General features: G+C 50.7%; 1 protein-coding gene across 2 annotated transcripts in view; it reads right to left on the reverse strand.

Moving 5' to 3' along the window:
* The window catches only part of ARHGAP45 (Rho GTPase activating protein 45), a 43275-nt gene extending 38729 nt beyond the window's left edge, over positions 1–4546 (reverse strand). Inside the window, exon 1 of one of the 2 annotated variants that reach the window (XM_030540175.1) lies at positions 3787–4546. In XM_030540175.1, the coding sequence (XP_030396035.1) occupies positions 3787–3876 (90 nt within the window). In that variant the 5' untranslated portion in view covers positions 3877–4546. The other variant, XM_030540174.1, reaches the window with a different exon arrangement.
* Between the last annotated feature and the right edge of the window lie 8929 nt (positions 4547–13475).

A 13475-nucleotide genomic window follows, 5' to 3' on the forward strand; every position in this document is an offset into this window, starting at 1 on the left:
TAAGAATTCAGCTCAACAGTGGGGGTAAACCCCCCGTGAACCACAAAATGACTGAACAAAGATGAATTATGATTTTGATACAACAACATGCAGAATTCTTGGAACAAGACAGTCATGATCCCACTAGCACTAATACAAGTCTACTCAGATCTCAGGAGTCCAGGAACCAAATCAGTGATCAGTGTTACCTGAAAGAGACACAGTATGGCAGGGGAAATATTTATATATATTAGTCTCACAGCAAATAAGTTAACTTAATTGGTTAATAACATCGTAAAAGCATCCTGATTGGTTAATAACTTGAGATTAGTTAATTAAATCTCGCTGTGTTTTAATATCCCTGGCTGCACAGAGCTGTGGGGACACGTTTAAGAGTCACTTGCAGCTCACAAGCCATACTCTGAGTATCACTGGCTTAACAAGTTGCGAAAGCCGTGCTGTTCCTGATCCAGCCCTCCCAGCAGGAGGCGCTGTAGAAAGCATGGTAGAAACACTAGCTATCATTTAGCTCACTATCCGCCCCAGCATCTCCCTTCTGGAGGTGCTGCCCAGACTGGGAATAGGTTCCAAAGAGTTCTAGGTTCATAGAGTGCCACTAGGCCAGACCCTGGGATACTGATCCACTCGCGTCGTTGATCCGCTGCTCTGTACCACACAGTGACAGCCAGGCATGGAGCTTTATCACCTCGGTCCCTGCACCACTGGAAACACCCAGCTCAAGAAGCAGAGTCCCACAGGGGTGAAAATATGATGTGGCCTTAACAGTTTCAATTGCCTAAGACCTTCCCCCAAGACTTTCAACACGTAAACAGCCCTTGATGCGGGACCTTTCACAAGCATCAGTCATCAACTCAGAAACCACAGACTTTTCTCTTTGATCACCATGAGCTGGTTTCTTCCATGTCCCTGCTGGCTGCCTGGCTTATATCAGTTACTGCTCATCTCTCCTCCACTGTCTTCTGGTGTCTCTCTCTGCACCGTGGCCCCTTTTGCCATGTGGAATTACAGTGTTAACCGCCCTATGCCACATTCTATCGGGTTGTCCTCTACCGGGTAGATTAACAATAGGCCATTGTATGTCACCCGAGGTTCCACTGGACGCCCAGTGCCAGCGTCGACTTAGAGCAGGTTATTCTGTTCATGGATTTGGAGAACTTTCCTCCGCCTTGGCTTTGGGTCTGGCCTAGGATCCGGAGCGTGTGACACTGTATCGTAATCATGCACAAATGCCATTAAAAGGTATGGCTAGTGCAAACTGACCAAAACCAGGAGATAATGGAGAAGCCGAGAGTTCACACTGTGTTCTCCAAACACTTGGGCACAGCGAGGGGTGCAAGAGGACAGACATTGCCTCCAGGTTATGGTGTCCCCCTTAGGTGATGTGCCGTGATCTCACACTGGGATGAAGACACCATGCTGGGATGTAACGTGACATGACATTGTGGCACAGTGTCACCCCACGATGGTTCAACGTCCTGAGCTCCATGGGAACTTTTCCATTCCCAACTCAAAGAAGATTTGTTGGCTTCCCGCGGGGGATTTCAGGTCAAATTCAGGACGACTCAGTTGTATTGTGTGTAGTTGCTGGAGGAAGAGCTTGTGATGGGCCAGGGACAACTTTGAGTTCTTCCCTTACGTCTTTTATCTGGCATTTCCTATTCTACAGGTTTTGCATGTGAAATGCCACATCAGCATATCTGTACTGGGAAGACACCTGGTCTTTCAAAGCCAGTGACAAGAGAAGGCTGGAATAAACATAGAAGTCATAGGAGGGCATTCCATGGACTGGAGACCCCTGAGCCACTCCATGCCAACCATGTCTGGTTTGTGGGTAGAGTTGCATCAAAAACCATGGCTGATAACAGAAACAGTTTCAATTACAGAAAGGAAAGGACCAGCCAGCCTAGCTGACAATGTCTTCTCTCTGGCCAAAGGCGCATTGTTTAGCACAACACAAAAGGAAAGCAGGAGTTACCTAGGAGAGCCCGTGAGACCATTGTCTGATCAAGGACTTTCTAGAGCCACACCATAAGGGACTGCATGGCTCAGGGACTTGGTGGCGTCTTCCACCTCTAAGCCAGTGATTCAGATCCATGCCGCTTTCAGTAGTTCCTATCAGACGGCTGTTCGGCAGTCTGTACGTGAAATGAGTCTGGTAGGTCTCAGCCCAGTTCTCAGCAAGCGTGACAAAACCCACCCCAGCTGGCAGCGACTGGGCCTCGTGGAGGCAGTGTCAGCCGCGAGCCCAGGAACTGGATGAGCTGGGGGCTGGCCTCTCCTCTCTCCTAGAGGTGGTCCCTCCAGGGCAGGGCTGTGAGGAAGCTTCTACTGCCTTTGCTCTGGCTGCTCGGTGAATAAATAGGGCCCTTCGCTCTCAAACCCTGGCACCGGCCTTCGCACGAGGTTCAATTAGAGACAAAAAATTGAGAAATGAACCCCCAGGAGGCTAGCGGTGACTGTGGGTTCCAAGATCCCAGAAGGATAAACGACAGGCAAACTGATCCAAGAGGAATCTCCGGACCCCTGTGAACTTCTAGCCAAGAGTGAGATGTGGTAACACCATGCAGCCCCCTCTGACCCGTGGGCTCTCAACTCTGTTGCTTTGGCAACTGTAGGGTGACAGGTTCCCTGTCTGATGGCAGCTTGCTTATGCTGCACAGGCTTGGCTAGGAGGCTGGAGGGGTTCTAGTTGAAATCATGGGGCTGGATTCTACTGTTTCCCTGTTTGCCCCCTGGGTGGAGTTGCATGGACAGAAGCAGAAGGCAGAATTTGACCCTGGGTTCCCACCTACCTTCAACCACACCTTTGGTCTGTAGGAGAAGGAGTCCAGGGCATGCTCACATGAGCCGTGTTTCTTCGCCATTCTCCTGAGCCCTACAGAGTACGGGCTGTAGCTGCTCTTCCCAGCTGCGCGTTTGCTCAGCATCCTCTGGTCTTACACACAAGGGGCCTACGGGCTGGACCCATCCACAAACCCCCAAGAACTGGCCCGGAAAGAAGGATGGGGAAGGAGGAGCAAACACAGCCACTGCCCTTTAAGAAGCTGCTGGATGGTTTTCGACGGCTTTGGGGCCCACCCCCATTCCTTCTTCATAGAATCTATATTTTAAATTGAGTCTGTTTCTAAGGAGGGGCTGAGGTGGGTCAGGGTGTGTGTCTCAACCACAGCTGTTTCCAAAGCAGCAAGAAGATGAAGCTGGGAACTTCCCTTTTTTGCCTGCTTTAGAACCCCATGTAGCTTGTTTAAAACACATCCACACTCTCCTGTCCATCCCCCCTTTGTTCCCTCCTTCCAGAGCTAGGCCTAGCTCACAGGAGGAAGTTGACCCCAGATAGCCTCCCCCAACCTCTGATTTCTGTTCTCTATAATGGAAATAAAGCCGAGCTCCTGTCTTCCTCCTTCTCCGGCTTTGATCTCATTCCCTCTGTCCCACCTGTCTCAGCCGCTTTGCTTCTGCAAAGTTGCCTTCCGTAGACGCGAATGCCAAATCCTACCCAACTCGCCCATCAATAATCATTTCCCTCACTTTGCTCCCAATTGCTGTTGCTGCAATTTCTCTCATCCTTCCATCCGATCCTCCCCCCTCCATTTAATCACATCTTCTCTCCTTTTCAAAGCCAACTTCTAAACAGATAAACTGTTGCCTCAGGTATCTTTCCCCCCTTCCTCTTCCTCCCACCACTGCCCTAAAGGTTGATAATTTTCAGAGCCACCCTGCCTCCCATTGCGTCTTAGCTGTTCACATTTGCATTGATCAGAGGAAAGAGGATGCAGTGTTACTTACAGATGGGGTTTGCGGTATGGGGCTTCCTGCCCTGGTCTTCTTAGATATTGAGGGAGTTTTCATTAACTCACGTTTCTTCCTTGAAAACATCTTTCCCAAAGGTAGAGCAAGGCCTTCCTCGCGTCCCACCCCAGCCGATCCCCGGTCTCTTAGCTCCCAGCTGGGGTTCACTTTCTCTTTCTCTCTATTTCCATCCACCACGTCTTGATCTCGAGCCTTGCGTAGATGCCCTGTGTGGCTGCAGCCTGCCCAGCTCAGGCGCGACTCCCTTAACAGTTCAACCACATTAGCTCGCTGCTTAACTGTCAGGGCTGCAGCATGTGATGCAAACTAATTTCCTGATTGGCGTGTCAGGCTAACCTGCAAACACTTCACAGGAAAAGGCAAATGTGCAGAAAGAGAGACAAAAGCAGCTTGATTCCTCTTTTCTTGTTTTGTTTTTAGAGGTTTGACTTTTCTTTTTTTAAGTGGGGAGGGAAAAAAAGGTTGTGATCACTGTTTGCAGGGGGACCGGATCTCTCTCTGGTTCTTTGAGATGAGCTTTCCCTGGGGGTTTCATTAGCCCCGTTTTCCAGATAGGAACTGAAGCCAGGAGAGATTATAGGGGAAATTTTCAAAGACACAAAGGAGAATTACACCCCAACTCCCGCTCTGTTTCAATGGGAGTCAGGCACCAAATCACCCTTTGTGCTTTTGAACATCCCCCTAGTGCCAGAGCACCTTACAAGCTTTATTTGTATAATGTATTTATCCCCCAACCCCCAGTTTACAGATGGGAACTCAGGCCCAGGGAGATTAAGTGACTTGCCCAAGGTCACAGAGAACGTCAGTGGCAGAGAAGGGAATCAAATCTTTGGGCAGGGACTGTCTTTTTGTTCTGTGCTTGTACAGCACCTACAACAGGGGGGTCCTGGTCCACAACTAGGGCTCCTAGGTGCTAAAGTAACACAAATGAATATTAACCCTCCCCTGCAGCAAAGCCCAGTACCATAACCACAGTACCAACCTCCCTCCATCCTCACCCCCTAATCCCCAGTTTCCTAGAAGCAGCGTGTTTTATGGCACCTAACACATCAGATTATCTTGCAAAATCTTTGTCTAACTGCACCTGCTGAGTGGCTGAGCGAGGGCCTAGCTTTGTGAGCAGGTCCTGAGAGGTACTGCCTAGCTACCACGCGCATGCCGTCAGGCACAATTAGCCTGTGGAACTCTTTGCTGTGCTATGCCAATAAAACCAAGAGTTTAGCGATATTAAAAGAGGGATTAGAGATGCTGGTACAGAAAATCCAGGGTTACAATAGTAAATGTTAGAAATAACCAAGGGAGGGATATAAACCCTCATGCTTCATGGCATAAGGAAATTCTGACTGTGGTCACTCAGCTGGTAAGTCCCTGGGCAGGTAATCCTGCAGCAGCAGGGTTCTTGCACCTTCCTCTAAAGCATCTTGGTGCTTGCCGCTATCAGAGATAGGAGGCAGAGCCAACCTAGTATGACAGTTTCCTGAGTCCATTCTTGCTGACTGCAAAGCGGGGAGAGGGCAAGCCACACCTTGCAAGATTGGGCCCAATTGACCCATTCTGGGGCTCCTGGAGGGGAGGCAGGTAATTAAGGATTAGAACCAAACTTGTAGGGCAAGAGAGAGTGAAGACCCAGGAGAGAGGTAGTTGGGGATTTCTGCTCTCTGAGAAAGGAACCGCAGAGGGGCCTACAGGAAGGAGCTTGTGCCCTAGGACAGTCCTGAAGGGTGAGGACAGTTGGGGACGAGGCCACTCCTAAAGCAGGCCTGGGAGAGGAGACTGCAGAGAAGAAACCCTGAGAGTCAGGGAAGAAGACCAGATCATTTGAGAGGGATGAAGAGGATTGAGCCTGGAAAAGTTGGAGTTTGGATGTGGGATTCTTAGTGTGACCTGGCTGGAGAGCCAGGTCACCGCACAGATCGGCAGAGAAGGAGGGAGAGGCAGAGGGGCTGCAACACTGGGTCGTGCCCAGAAGGAGGGTCTATGGGATAGTGAGGCTATAGGGTGACTACTGGGAGAGGAATAGTCAGCTGGTATGCATGCGTGTTTCACGTTGCCTGATGCGGTATGGCTGGATTGTGGGTTTGAGTCTCAGTTCCTCTGTTCCTGTGCTTGGGGCAGGGCTGCAGGGTGTTGTTAAGGTGGCTTTAAGCCATCTCTGCACTCCCTGAGTTATGGGGTTGTTCAAGGCACTTCTTGACCCCTGGTGCATGCTAGAGCAGCCTTGGGGCTGTTGTACCTGATGATCTGCTTCCCATGCCCCCCCATTGACCATGGCAATGCTCTGGGGCCACACACATCTGCTCTGTCTGCTGGGAGCAGAGGTGGGATAGAGCCCTTAGTCCCATTCTACAAAAGCCACAGAGCAGGGAGACCCCCAGCACAAGGAGTATTCTCAGGGGCCCTTTCCACCCACTTTAAGCCCCTGCCCTAACGTAACCGAGAAGTGGTCCCGGTCAGTGCAATTTAAGGGCTTGATCCTCCAGTTATCTGGCAAACTGCCCACGGCAGTCAGTTGCCTGAGTAGGGACTGAAGGATTGGGCCGAGTGGCTGAAAGGCTCCAGTTGCATGGAGCAAGATGAGGAGCCTGCCTGTGGCTGGGGATTTGCCTGTGGAGTGATGCTAGGTTGGGTATCTGCTGCAGTTAAAAGTGGTCTCACGGGAGACAAAAGTGCCAAGCTGGAGCTCCATGGCATTATTAACCCGCCAATGGCAGGGCTAGGCTGGGCCAGGCTCTTTAGGCCAGAGGGTCTCAAACTGGGGGGCAAAGAATGTATTTGGGGTGGGGGCATGAGAAGCTTTGGCGGGTGGTGGGGGGACATAACTGGCAAAGCCTATTCCTCCAGACACATCAGCGCCTCGAGTGGTGCTGTGCATTTGACTGTCAGTGGCGCTGTGCGTTGTGACAGATTTCTGTGACGCTTGCCTCGCATTATACAAAGTCTTTGCCATCGGTGCATGAATCCGTTGGCTACAACCCGGTGTGCACATTTCACCGAGATCATCGACCACCATCGCAGGGTGGCGTTTGCGGTTATTCCAATGGCTCGTTGGCGCTGTCTGAATCAACGCCTGGCTGTTGGTAATACTGCGTGAGGGTTGCATGTTGATATACTTGTGTGGCTTGTGTGTGTGTGTGTGTGTGTGTGTGTGTGTGTGTGTGTGTGTGTGTGTGTGTGTGTGTGCATAAACTACAGACACAAAGAAGGGGGGCACAATCAGAAAAGTGTGAACCGCTGCTCTGGGTGAACTCTGCTGCCACCCATTGGCAAGAAGGGGCAATAAAACCATGGGAAAATCTGCGTTTCCTGACCTTGTTCAGCCCCTGGGGTTCCCCTCTGCGTGCTAGAGAAATTGGCGACACTCTCTCCAGAATTGATGGCTTTGGGTTTTAACACTTTAGCCTCTTCTCAGTTTCAATTTCTGACCAGCAAGGAAAACTTTCTTGACTCTTGGTATTTGTATGATGGTAGCACCTAGAGACCCCAACGGTAGGGTGACCAGACGCCCTGATTTTATAGGGACAGTCCCAATATTTGTGGCTTTGTCTTATACAGGTACCTATGCCCCCCCCATCCTCCATCCTGATTTTTCACACTTGCTATCGGGTCACCCTACCGGACGGGCGCCAGGCGCTGTACAGGCACAAAGTAAGAGACAGTCCTGGCCCAAAGAGCTGACAGTCTAAATGGCCAAACGGCTGGGAGAGGAAACAGGTGCAGAGAGGGGAAGTGACTTCACCCAGCAGGTTTGGGGCCAAGCTAGAAATCTATAGCTCTCCTTCCAGCGCCATATCTGATCGGCCACCCTGCCTCTCCTTTCCCACCATCTTCTCTCTCTCCTTTTCCTTGCTTCCTCTCTTTCTCATCTCTTCCTTTCTCAGACTTTTGGTTCTCTAGGTGTTTACATGGGAGCCACCACCATGGTAGCTGAAAGAATTTCTCTCCCACATTACCCAAGAACTCTGTGATTAGACTCCCTGGCCAAACTCCCCTTCCAAAGGGGGCAAATTTTAGTGAGGGACTGATTTTTACCTATACAATTTGTATAGTGGGGGTGGGGCTGAGAGTCATTGAACCAAACTGTAAAGCCTGTGTATGATGGGAACCACTTCAAGCCAGGGGGTGCAGCAGCCTCCCTAGTTCCACAGCTCTGTCGGCAAGGGGCTTAGCTTGGTATAACTACATCTCTGGGGGTGTGGATTTCAGCCCTGACTGATGCAGTTGCACCAGTATGGGTCTGTACGGTAGACCAGAGCTCAGTGTGTGCCCTGGGTGCCTGGGCCCTGGTGATGCTGAGACAAGACCATGGATTATATACAGCCAAATGCGGCCTACGTTCGGGAGCCCAGAGAACAGCAGGAGGAGCTCTGCCTGGTGGCAATCTCTGAAATCCCGTCACGAGGGGTCACTGTTGGAGCAGTTTAGACTCATGGAAAGGAACTGAGGTTGTTCTCTCTGCACCTTCGATGGACACATGGTCCTTGTATGATGCTGCTTTGGATGAGAGGGTTCTCCATGGCTCCTTCGCCCTCTACATCTTCCTCTGTCCTTAAGGACAGCCCCTCACACTTACTTCCCTACTGCAAAAGGGCGACAGGGGCCATGTAAGTCCCTGAATAGCTGGGCTATCCCCATTTTACAGCTGGGGAAGCTGCCACATCGATATGATGTGACTTACCCCAGCCTGCAGAGCAAATCAGTGGCACAGCCAGGACTTGGATCCATGTCCCCTGAGCGCTGACCCCCACTGTAACCACTAGGCAAGCCTTCCTCTTGACATTTTGTTCTGCTCTCTGCCTCCCACTGCTCAGCGCTGGCAGCTGGGTCCTTTCAAAGAACAGGAATTAGCAGGGAAGAACAAATCTCTCTAGCTAGAGCAGTCCAGGAGAGAGCATCTTTTTGTTCTATGTCTGCACGGATGGGGGTCGTGCTTCGTGATTGGGGCTCCCAGGTGCTCCTGCAATACGCATAATAATGGGTCAAACTGGAAAAAAGAAGGACGGAAAGTGATGGACTCACAGGCTCAGATTCTGGTCATCTCCTGTGGCAGAGAACCAAATGTGACCCATTGTATGTAGGCTGCTGACAGAACTGGGCTGCGTAGGGGAAGAGGAACTCAGCAAATCTTGCATAATTGGTCATCTCCGGGGAGGTAACTGCAGGTGACTACGGTTCTCTCCAGAGACATCAATGAAACCCCTGCAGCCAACCACCCCCGCCCTTGTGGGGTCTGGTATTGGATGTGAAATGTGCAACTTGGGCTACTGTGCTCTGCTAATTAATTATTTGAATTAATTGTTATTTCTATTATGGCAACCATGTGCCACATTTTCAAGCTTTTCTCCATTATAAATGAGGACTAGAAACTTACTTTTTTCCCCTCTTTCTTTATTGAGGAAAGTCGAGATTGTCATGTACTCACAGGACTCCAGCAGCTGGTGCTTTTTTAAAAAAATAAGTAAAAAATCCAACACCAAATACTGAGAGGGTTGGCAACACTGGAAATGTTATTTAACACATTAATAAAATGTGGCGGCAAAACCCACCAAAATTGGCAAGGGAAGGGCACGTGTAGGACCTGAGATTGCATCCAACCGTCTTTAAAACTGGCTAGATTTCCAGCTGAGGGCACCAGCACCCCTTTAATCAGCTTGTTGGATCAGTCCCAAACTATTGCTCCAGGGAGGCAGACAGCCTGGGTCACACCTACTGGGAGTGGAACAGCGTTAGGTTAATCAGCTCTGGATGTCCTCTCCTGAGAGAGGCACATGTGACTGTGTATCTCCAGGAGGAGTGAGCCTTCTGTCTGGGTGACTGTTGCTCCCCTGGGAGCACAGAATACATACTCCCAGTCAGGCATTGGGTTGAACTTGGTTCCTTATTCCTACTTCCTTAGTCTTAGTTCCCAGTCCCATATCTGTAGCCAAACAGGCCATGGGTGGTGTGACAGGGTGAGGCCAGATGGCTACAAGAGAGTGGTCAAAGGTAGATACATTAGCTCCAGGCTAAGCAGGTCTCTTTTCCCTGGGTAAGATAACAGGGACTATTCGGAACTTTCTAGAACTAATTAAGGCAGGCAGGCTAATTAGGACACCTGTAGCCAATAGGGAAGTTACTAGAATTAATTAAGGCTAATCAGGATACCTGGTATAAAAAGGCTCTCACTCCAGTTAGTGAGGTGTGCGTAAGGAGCTGGGAGTGAGAGGCTGTGCTGCTGGAGGATTGAAGAGTACAAGCGTTATCAGACACCAGGAGGAAGGTCCAGTGATGAGGACAAAGGAGGTGTTGAGAGGAGGCCATGGGGAAGTAGCCCAGGGAGTTGTAGCTGTCGTGTAGCTGTTCCAGGAGGCACTCTAGACAGCTGCAATCCACAGGGCCCTGGGCTGGAACCCGGGGTAGAGGGCGGGCCCGGGTTCCCCCCAAAACCTCCCAACTCCTGATCCAGCACAGGAAGATCTCTGAGGCTAGCAAAATCCATCAATAAGCGCAGGAGTCACAGTGGTCAGGCTTAGTGGTTGAAATGAGAGTTTGGCCTGCCAGTTAGAGCTGGGTCCAGGGTGAGCAGAGTCCAGGAATGAGCCGAGGGATCAGTACTGGACGGACAGAAGCCGAATGCCGGAACCAGAAGGTAAACGAGGTGGAGCCGAGAATTGAATCCAGAAATCAGAATCCAGAGTGGAAGAGGTGCTGGGGCAGAGCAGGTTCAGAAACCAAGCTGGAGCGGGGACTGGAAGCAGAGCAAGTAGTACTAAAGGCACGGTGCGCGTTGAGCAGACAGTGATCTGGGCATCAGGTTTGCGAGTAGAGCTGCTAAGCCAGCAGCCAGTCAGGGGATGTGGCTACTCTCAGTCCCAAGTTGAGTGCAGGAAAGCTCGCTTCTTGTCTACCAGCCCGGTTAGTCAGGGAGCCTGGCAGGAGCTGGGCCCATCTGCTGTGGCCCTTGACAACACTCAAAGACCAAATAACATTTAATCAATGTAAGGTTACATTTTTTGAAATTCACCATAATAAATGTGATTGAATTTTAGAACAATAGTTACCGAGGTCATCCCACTCGCCCCTTTTGAGTATTGGTAACATTAGCACCATACCTGTCTTCTGGAATTTCCCCGGTATTCCCAGGGCCACCGAGAGCAGGTTCGGGCCCTGGTGAAAAACATTTTTCGGGCCCCCCAGCAAGGGCGGACTGGCTAAACAGGGCCGGGGAAGCTGGACCCCAGGCCTCCTTCCAGGCCCCGGTAATTTGTACCAGCTTCCCCCCCACTCTCGTTGGCCCTGGGTATTTCAAGATTGATTAAATATTAACATTGGTGGGCTGGAGAGCTCCTTGACCAACTCTTTTAGGACTCTTGGGTGCGTCGCCTTCTGAAATGACCCTGTTTGCTGCTCCAGTTCCTCCATGTGGGGGGCGGGGAGGAGAGAGAGGCTGGTGCCATGGGCCACTACTTCTCACAAAGAAAGGCTTTGGGTCAGGGAGTGACATGCCCCACCTCCTTCAAAAGAGTCTGGTGGTTGTAGCGGTGACACAGTCCAAGAAGCATTTTGTCACGTACAGCCAGTCAAAACCCAGCTTCAACCTTAGTCAAGCCCCATTTGTTAAATAGAAGTGACAAGGAAGTGAGAGAGAATGAGAGAACAGACACATGGCAAATGTTAGTCCTGTGGCTTCAGGCAACACTGGAAGACGCTCAGATACCACCATGATGAATGTGGTAAAAAGTCCTCTACAGAACGGAACAGCAAGTGGCAACATATTGCTTAGAAATTCAGCTTTGACGCAGGGAGTTACACATCCAAGCTGTGCCAGAACCAAGTGGCTGCTAGGACGGCTCACCTGGGCTGACCCAAGAAGCAGTTTGTCACTTACAGCCAGTCAGTGTCCAGTTCCTTACTGGGATAATTAGTCGATACATCATTATTTACTAATTGTTCTAAAATTCGATCCCATTTAGAAATGTCACCGAAATAAAAATGCAATCTTACGGGGATTAATATTATTAAAAACATTGGCCTTTGAAGACGGAATCAGTTGTGGCACATACTGAGTCTGCTCTTTGGGCCAGATCCTCAGCTGATGTAAATTGGTGCAGCTCCACTGAATTTAATGTGACCAGATCCCCAGCTGGCATAATCAAGTGCAATTCCATTGAACTCAGTGGTCCAGATAACTAGCCAGTGTAATCAGCATAGCTCCAGAGAAGTCAATGAGGCTGCGCTGGTTTATACCAGCTGAGAATCTAACCCTGGCCTGGAGTTGTTCCTTGTTATGGCTTCACCAATGCAACTCACTAACACAAACATGCTGCACTCGTGTTAACCATGACTTGCCATGGTACAGCACCGTAGCTGGCACGGTTTACACTGATGTAATGCTTCTACACAGGGGTTTTGCACCAGTGCAAAAAAGTTCAGTATAGGCAAGACCACTCGCACGAGGGGTGGAGAGAACACACAGAGATAGGTGCAGGGGGAGTCGTGACATGGAAGAAGGAAGTGTTCTCTTGGTTTTTGAAATAGCCATGAAGATTACTCAGGGTTAGGGTGACATGTGCCTCCTGCCATGCAAACATCCTTACTCCCAGTCCTGTGCTCGGGCCGTCAGATTCAGCTGTCACACTCTGATTGTCTTCAGATCCCTTCTGGAGATCTGTCTCTTAGCCCTGGATTACGATGAGCCCTGATCTGTCTCACAAAACAATCAGATGCTGCTGTTGGTTCTCCTTCCCATAACTGGAGTGTATGAACTGAAAGCCATCCCTTGCCCAACAATCTAGATTGCTGCCTGCATGGCGGTACGGTGTAACCTACATCCTCTAACCCAGTGGTTCTCAGGGCAAATTTTTTGGTGGTCTCAGAGTGCTGCTCTCACATTTTTTCCTAAAATAGTTGATTAGCTTTAGGAAAACCAAATAAATATGCACATAGACATGTCCAAATCATTGTCATTTATTTATTGCTAGCTAGTAAGTCTGGTGTGAAAAGCGCTATTAACAGACATGCAGTAGACTTACTGAGCCCTGGCAAGCCTGGGGCCAAATTAAGCCCTAGATGGAGGTTGGGGGGAGGCAGTGGGAGCCAGGGAAGATGCCCCGTGGCTGGAGAACAGGGTCCACGGATGGAGCCTGAACCCATGTGGATGGAGCCTGGGCCCTGCCACTGTGCAGCAAGAGCTCAGGGCTGGAGCCCGAAGCCCCGTGGCCAGAGCCTGCTGCCCCACGACCCCAGGGTTTGAAGCCCAAAGCCTGAGCCCCACCACTCCTGGAGAGGTGGGGAACTCCCTGGCTGCCTGCTCCTCCACTCCAGCGTTGTGCCCCAGGTGTCCCCGGGGGGGGGCAGGGCCCAACCCCTGCTGCTGGCCCCAGCATCCAGGAGCAATGGAGAGGAGGAGGGGGCTCTACTTTGCCCTCCCTCCCATCACAGCCCAGGAGTCTGTGGCCCCGAGAAAAGCCCTTGGTGGCTGCCTGTGGCCATGGTGGTTGCTTTTGAGAAACAGCTGCTTTAACCCTTGTGTTTGCCTGGATTCACCAATCTGCTGTGAGGAACGTGGCCTGTCCGCTGATAAACTGGGTTGTATTATGTCCCTGCAGAGCTGGCAGGAGGTTGTGGAGTGGTCTAAGCAGAAAGCTGGGGGCAAGGGGGCAAAAACTGATTCTTGTCTCCCCTTCCCC

The sequence above is a fragment of the Gopherus evgoodei genome, chromosome 22 (genome assembly GCF_007399415.2).
Source record: "Gopherus evgoodei ecotype Sinaloan lineage chromosome 22, rGopEvg1_v1.p, whole genome shotgun sequence".
Lineage (NCBI taxonomy): Eukaryota > Metazoa > Chordata > Testudines > Testudinidae > Gopherus > Gopherus evgoodei.